Source organism: Simochromis diagramma, unplaced genomic scaffold, assembly GCF_900408965.1.
Source record: "Simochromis diagramma unplaced genomic scaffold, fSimDia1.1 OVJJ01000626.1, whole genome shotgun sequence".
NCBI classification, from domain to species: domain Eukaryota; kingdom Metazoa; phylum Chordata; class Actinopteri; order Cichliformes; family Cichlidae; genus Simochromis; species Simochromis diagramma.
In genome coordinates, this window is record NW_024387430.1 from 14,101 (window position 1) to 21,845 (window position 7,745).

At 38.1% G+C, this 7,745-nt stretch overlaps 1 protein-coding gene across 4 annotated transcripts in view; it reads right to left on the reverse strand.

Moving 5' to 3' along the window:
* Positions 1–1,295: 1,295 nt before the first annotated feature.
* LOC120722411 (interferon-induced very large GTPase 1-like) overlaps positions 1,296–7,745 on the reverse strand; it is a 12,590-nt gene continuing 6,140 nt past the window's right edge. Inside the window, exon 3 of one of the 4 annotated variants that reach the window (XM_040013411.1) lies at positions 1,296–5,423. In XM_040013411.1, coding sequence (XP_039869345.1) covers positions 1,584–4,898 — 3,315 coding nt within the window. In that variant the 5' untranslated portion in view covers positions 4,899–5,423 and the 3' untranslated portion in view covers positions 1,296–1,583. Of the gene's footprint in view, positions 6,283–7,745 lie in introns of all 4 variants that reach the window. The other 3 variants (XM_040013410.1, XM_040013412.1, XM_040013409.1) reach the window with 3 other exon arrangements.

A 7,745-nucleotide genomic window follows, 5' to 3' on the forward strand; every position in this document is an offset into this window, starting at 1 on the left:
GAACTGGAGAAGGCTACAGCTGTTAGTCTCACCAGTGACATGTGGACATCCATTCATATGGATGGGTTCTTGGCTGTGACCTGTCATTTTGTTAATGAACAAGATACACCGTCCACAGTTTTGCTAGGAGTGGGACATTTTCCGAAGACACATACAGCAGAAAATATTTCTGAGGGGAAAAAGGCTTTGATGGAGGATTGGTGCATCCAAAATAAGGTCAGATGCTTTGTCACTGATGCAGAACCAAACATGATTTCGTCTTCAAAAATATTGAAAGTGTGCCACACAAAGTCCATTGCACATACTTTGAAGCTAATTGTCGGAAAATCAATTGATAACACACCTGGACTTGAGGAGCTCAGAGGTAAGGCTCAGAAGATAGTAAGCTATTTCTGGTCTAGCACAACAGCAAAGAAGCTCTGCCAAATGCAGCAGCAGATGGGCAGACCACATCTAAAGCTCCTGTAGGAGGTGGAATGGCACATACACCATGCTGCAGCGTTTGAATGAGGAAAGAGAGCCAGTTAGTGCTGAAGTGCCAAAATGAATTAAATAAATACATAATTAAATAATTCATAAATGTCTCAATAATGAATTAACTACATAATTAATTAAATAAATAAAATTGAAAACAAGTAAATGATTTATTCAATGTTTTAAATGAAATAAATTAGCATTTAATTAATTATTGAAACATTTATATAATTAATTAATGGCAAACTTAATTATTTCATTTTGTCACATCTGGCCCTCTATAGTACAGGAATTTGTTGCTGGGGGTATTTTACCATTCAGTTTTAGTGTCGATCTGTCTGTAAGGGAAGGTTCTGACCTGAACTGTGACCAGTGTTTACTAGTCCAGATGTATGTGGACACACACATTGGAAGCTTCATTGTCATATATTTGGGGATGAATTTAGTTTATTTAACGCCAACACATTAAAACTCATACAAATCAAAACAACACATACACATGACTGAGATCATGTGTCCCGTTACTTAACACTTTACAATGGCAAAGACTCAAAAACTGTGACAAATAGACCTTACTCAATTTGTTGCTCTCATCAGATAGAAAATTAATCCCGTAAGTCCTTTAAAAAGTTTGTGTAAGATGAGATATGTCAGTAAAAGAAAAGCTCATTCTAAATTCTGCAAAACAAAGTCACGTACTCAAAGGAATAAAGAAAATGTTTATACTAACATGATCTAAACACCAAACAATTAAATATTTGAGCCATAATCCTCACAGAAGTAAAAAATATATATTGAGTCTTTTTTTATTTCCTTTTCTATTTAAGTCACTCGAAACAAAATTGTGAATATCTGACAAAAAACAAAATCAATCAATAACATATATGTATAAATCACATATCATATCTATTTAATAATTTAAAGAAAATAATTATTCAACGATTACATGCATTTTCCCAGTGTCTACTATAGTGCCATGAATGAACCCCCCACCTCCACCACACACACACACACACACACCTCCACCACACACATATACCACAAATACTATATCTGTGCTATTTTCTCCTGTAAGGCTCCAGTCATCCCCACAACCCTGAATTGGAAAGTTACTTGATGTAAAATGATTCTTTGAGACTTTTTTCTGCCTGTTCTTTCTTTATTTTTTTCCAAGCTCCTGGAATGACAGCAGGTGCTGCTTTATATTCTTTGGCAAATCTACTGTTGTATTTTGTCATAACATATTTCCAGTAGTCTGATGCCTCCAGGCTCTCGCCTGGTTGAATTTTCCAGTCTTTAAAAATGTCCTTGTAATTCTTATAAGGGTGTGGTTCATGTTTTGTTTCACTGCAGCGAAATGTTCTGTCACTTTTCACATCGGACGAGCATAATTCAGTGACAAGTATACCTGTTGCAATGTTCCTGTATCTACCCAGACCCTGTGGCCTGTGCAGTGAAACAAAGTGCTCAGTATGGACTTTTCCTCCTGCATCACAAGGAGCTTTGCAGAATGGACACTGTTTGCCACAACCAATCAACTGCCTAAAAAGCTCATCCTGAGGCTCTACACAGAGATGTTGTAGTTTCATTTCAAAGGTAGAAACTTTAGACTCACTTCTGAGAGCTTTTTCTAAGTCACTCACAGATGTTGTGAGACAGCCAGCAAACTGTTCCTTGTCAGCGTTGTTCAGTATCATGAAAGCACCAAGAGCATCCTGAGAAATGACCAGTTTATCACCAAGTTCTTTACAAATTTCTTCAATAAAAGCCTTGAAGTCATCACGCTCTCTGGTTTTGGCCTTTTCAATGGCAGAATTTATGCTGTCAATACATGACCGTAAATGTCGCTCCTCAAACTCAAAAACTGTCGACTCATTTGAGAAGTGCTTCTTTATCTGTTCGAGTATCCATGTCTTTACATACTTCTCATATGAGCGAATGTAGCTCACATAATTTTGAAAATCATCCTTGGAGAGTAAATCCAGTAAAATTGAACACTGGAAGGACATTCTTGTGCTGAACTGCTCGAGTTTCCTCATTTCATCAATGATATCAGGACCCAGGGAGCGATTAACAAAGTCTTCAATGGCAGGCTTCAAGCATCGATTTGTAAATTCTTCTGCCTTCTTCTGACACTGGTCTCGTTCATGAAACACATCTTTGAAGTCATCATGAAACCTTTCCTTGTTTTTAATCAGACATCTGTACGGATCGTTTTCTTCTATGAAATCTTCGTGCATTTTCTGAAACTCTCTGGCTGCAAATCCACAGATGTGCTGTTTTAGAGAAACTTCAAACTCAGTATTTATCTTGACATCTTGATTGTTTTGGAGAGTCACATCAATCATGTGGAGGATCTCTTGAATGTAAGTGTCATGGTAATTGTTTTTGCTTTTCACTCGTTTATTCACAAAGTCTGTGCAAATGTCTATGATCCTGTCAGCCAGATGTTGTGCAGCCATTATGTGATCCTGACGGGCAACTAACTTGTTTGCTGTGTGTTTAAATTTGTTGAACCATCCTTCAGCTGTATATTTGAATGACTCGTTTCCACAACTTTTCAGACTCTTTTCACTTAATAACTCATTTGCACGGCTCCCCTTATGTTTCAGATTTTCTCTCAGACAGTGGGACACTCTGTCTGTGACATTCGAGGTTTTTTGTTCAGAGAAAGACAGTTTTTCTAAAGTTTCCTTCCACATCTTCTCGAACTCTTTGTCCAACTCTGTGTCTGTCATTTGGACTTTTTTCTTTCGACATTTATCAATTAATGCACGCACTTCTTTTTCAATCTCTTTTGTATGATTGTCTTTGATTTGATCAATTTCTGTCATTCCCTGTCTGATTCCTGCTCCTGCTTCAAGCTGATACTTTACACCACTTTCTATTTCACGACGAAGGACCTTTGCACTGTTTGAGAATTCCTCTTTGTATCCTTCAACCAGATACACATGACCCTCTGTTTGCTTGAAATATTGTGTCAGATTGTTCAGAATCTTTGTCTCCCATGCAGACAGCACTGTGAAGGCTTCACTTTTCAAAGATCTGAGAAATTCTCTCATGTCAGATGTTTCAGATTTTGCTGCAATGGTACCAAAATTGTGAATTTTAGTTTCTGCATTTTTTACCCAGGTGTACATTTCTTTTCTGAACTCCCACTCCCAAATGTTGAATTGTGTGCAGAGCTTCATGTATGCATCAGCTACGAGGCTGTTTCTGAAGCTGAAGATGAAGTTTTCATGCTTTACTGCATTCCACAGACTTTTCACCCACTTTTTAAACTCCATGATATTATTAGAAGATGACTTACAGTTTCTCAGTAGTTGGATGATGTTTTTCTTGAGCTCATATACAGCCTCGCTGTAACCTGCATTAACTGGTGCCATTGGTGGGTTTCCATTCCACAGTCCAGGAATGTACCAGTTCCCAGTGTCTGGACTGTACTCCATCACATCAGTGAAGCTCTTGTTCCCCTCTTTCTTTTCCATTTTGGCTGCTGCCTGAGTCATCTCATTCAACTGATCCAGGAGCAGTTTCCTGTCTCGTAAGTTCTTGTCATGGGCTGAAACATCCGACACATTCTGGTGAACAAACTGACATTTAGGCTTTTTGCCCACCTCCTTCATCCTGAGAAAAGCGTGCACAACTATTTGTAGGATGTCTTTCATTTCAATTAAATTCTCCATTGCAATGTTCACTATGGTGACATCACTCAGCCCCACAACAAGTGTTGCAAGCTCATTGTCGTGCTCATAGCTGTTGTCCAGTTGTGCAAGTTCTGGTGACTTTAAGCCCTCAGTGTCAATGATCACCAAGAAGTCACAGTTTAGGACGTTTTTCATGTCTTCATTGATTTTGATGAGCAACATAAAGGCACCTCGAGTACATCGACCACTGCTGACTGCAAACTGCACTCCAAACATGGTGTTAAGGAGAGTGGACTTTCCTGTGCTCTGAACTCCAAGAACTGTGACTACTCGTATCTTTTTCTTTGCAGACACCAGGTCACTGAGCTGAGAGAGAACATCACTCACCCATCTGAGGGGGATGTTGGATGCATCTCCATCTACGAGCTCAAGAGGAAATCCATCAAGCAACAACTCTGCACACAGTTTGGGCAGATGCTGCAATTGTTGACGAGATGGGTCTGTTTCTGGGAGAGACCGTGAAGCTTCATAGATCTGACCCATTTCACGGAAGAAGTGTTCAGTCCCCAGTGAGCTGTTGGAAATTTGTCTATCAATTTCTTTGATCTCCTCTTTGTTCTCAGAGTTTTCACATTTTTCTTTATATTTCTCCCTGAGTTCAGACAGTTTTATACGAGACACATTATCAAGGTTCATTCTCATCCATTTCAGGAAATACAACCTCTCTGTTCCTGGGCTTGATATCCCCATGATGAAGTTTGTCATAGCTGTCGACATCTCATAAGAGTTCTGCTTTTGCCGCAGTTCTTCTTTCTGTTTCTGAAGATCACTTTTGTAGTCTTCTACATTTGTAGACCCAACATGTCGAAGTCGAAACTCTTCCTTCTCTAAGCATGTCAATGTTTTCCATATTTGTCCTTGTCGGGGAAGCTCATCTTCTTTATATTTATGGATGTCTTGAATTCCTGCGGTGATGGTTTTTGCATTTTTTTTTGCAGTCTAGCACTCTGGAGAGTCTTCATCAACCAGGATTCCGAGTTCATGAGCAACTTTCACCATCATCTCTATTTTCATCTTCAGCTCTGATTTCTCAACCACATTTCTGACTTTTTTCCTCAAATCTTTTACAAAGTTGGCATTATTTTTCTTATTTGTCTTAATAATGTTGTTTTTAGTGAAACCCAACTCAGATGCTACTTTTTTCAAAGACTCTAAATTGAAGCGCTTGCTCTCATAGTTTCCCACCAAGAAGATCTGTGCTTTGTGGTTTTGGCTTTTAAGTAGATTGATCACAGACTCAGACTCAGAATCCAAATGGTCAAAGAAAACAAAAACTGCTGCAGATGTCTGACACAAAAAGGAGTATTGTGTTTCAAATGAAGCAATGTCCCCACGAAGGTTAGCTACAGCCACTGGCTGACCGAAAATATCAATGTTTATGTTTCCACCAGGAAGATACCAAGTAATTTCAGTCAGCCCGTTGGAAATTCTTCTTGGACTGTCACCACACTCCATGTTGTGGTGAACAAAGGTGTCGTGGTACTGCTGAGAATTGCTCAGAAGCTCATTAAGAAACTTTGACTTGGACAAGGAGCACTCACCCAGTCTGACAAAAGAGACCATTGGAAGTTCAGAGAGAACAATCCTTTCTTCAATGAAGCCCTTTGACTGTGAAAGAGACTGAGGTCTGTACTTTTTAACAATGTCTCTCATGGCCCACAGCATGAATGTGCACTGTCCTGTGTCACAATTAGGAAGCAGCAGAGGGACAGAGAACTGACACATGGACATTTTTAGTGCCATTTCCTGCTGTAGAAAACCATCAGAACACAGAAAGAGAGCAGTGATTATGTCGAGGGGGTTCACCATGTCATCTGTGTCAATTATATCATCAAAATCTGCATCTGTACTCTCTGATTCATCATCACTGTTTGACTCACACTCTGATGTACATTTCACATTTATAGAAGTAACATTAAACATCATTAGTTTCTTCAGAAAATACCATGGAAGGTCTGAGTTAATCTTGGCAGGTACATCAGTGATGGACTTCTTATTGATCTCAAGTATTCTGCTGAGTGATAACTTTTCTCTGTAGTACTGTTTTAAGCCCAGTTCTTCCAATACGCTCTCCAGGTGTTTCACTGTGGATAAACAGATCCTTGTTACTTCTAAAGAAACTGTAGGTTTGTTAATATTATGAAACCTAGACCTAAAATGAATGACCTAGTTCACACAAAAACCTAACTATCTTTATCTGATATGTTGGACCCTCTATGAGGACCTATTCAAAATATAGCTCAGGTCAACTATTTACCATTTGCCTTTTCATATTAATCATATGCAACTTTCATGCCATTTTCAAGTCTGGCTTTATCATTAGTTGTGATTTTGTGCTAACACGATACATGTTAGTGAGATTACAGTATTATCCCACAACATTTGAATTACACACACTTATAATTCCATTTGTTTAAGAAAAATTCAGAGAATGTGCAAAACATAAATAAAAACAAAATACAATAATTTAAAAATCTCCTTAACCCATATTTAATTCACAATAGATCGTAGAAAACATATCAAATGTTTCAATTGTGATTTGTGGACCATCATAGTGCCAAGTCTTTGACTCAGTGTTTTCTTTTTTCATTTGTTTGATATTAAACATTGTCAGTTTGGTTCATAGGTTGCTTATTTCATCTTTTTCACCTTTGTGTTTTCCTGCCTTTGCTTTGTCAGTTTCCTTTTGTTTAGTGCAGTTCTCTCTGTATTTCTCTGCTAGTTATTTTAGCCTTCTTCTGACAACTCGTTTATCAAACTGTTTAATTTTGGAACTGCTTGTCTGTTGTGTATTGTGTTAGTTTTTCTTCCATTGTCACGTTACTCTGATTTGATTTAAGTGTGTTTAGTTCCCAAGCTGGGTGTCATTTCCCATTAGCCCTCAGTGTGTCTGGTTGTATTTAAATCTCTTTTTTAAGGTCCTGTTGCTCACCAACAGGGCTTTGAATGGTTTGGCGCCTTTTATATTTCTCTGACTGTTTGCACCACTATGTTCCATCCCTTGCTCTCCGATCTCAGGATACTGGCCTTCTAAAAGTTTCTAAAGCAAGAAAAAAAGACTATTGGGGAGTGTGCTTTTCCTTTTTGTGCCCATCTTTGTTGAACAAAGGTGGGCACATCTCTCAAAATACTAGGGCGGCATGCTCTGTGAAGGGTTTCAAAGCTAAGATAAAGACCCACTTGTTCACCTTATCCTACGTGTCTTAATACTATGCCGAACATTTTTACTGGTCCTTATTGCTGTTCCCTTTTGTTTTATCATTCTCTAAACTGTATTGTTTTTTCTGTATTGTTTTTATTTATTTATCTTTTTTATCTTCAAATAGCTGTTCAGCACTTTCTATGAAAACGTTTTATAAATAAAGTTATTATTATTATTATATGAATATTCTGATATTGATACATCAATATGTTTACATATCCACTGTTATGTATCCCACATGTATTATCACAGTAGGGCTGCTGTACATTGAATAACTAGCAGATGTCAGTACTTCCAAATGAGTTGTTGAACGGATCTGCCTTTTGGCAAAGCAGTTGGTCAGAAAAGTTGTGCTAGCAATT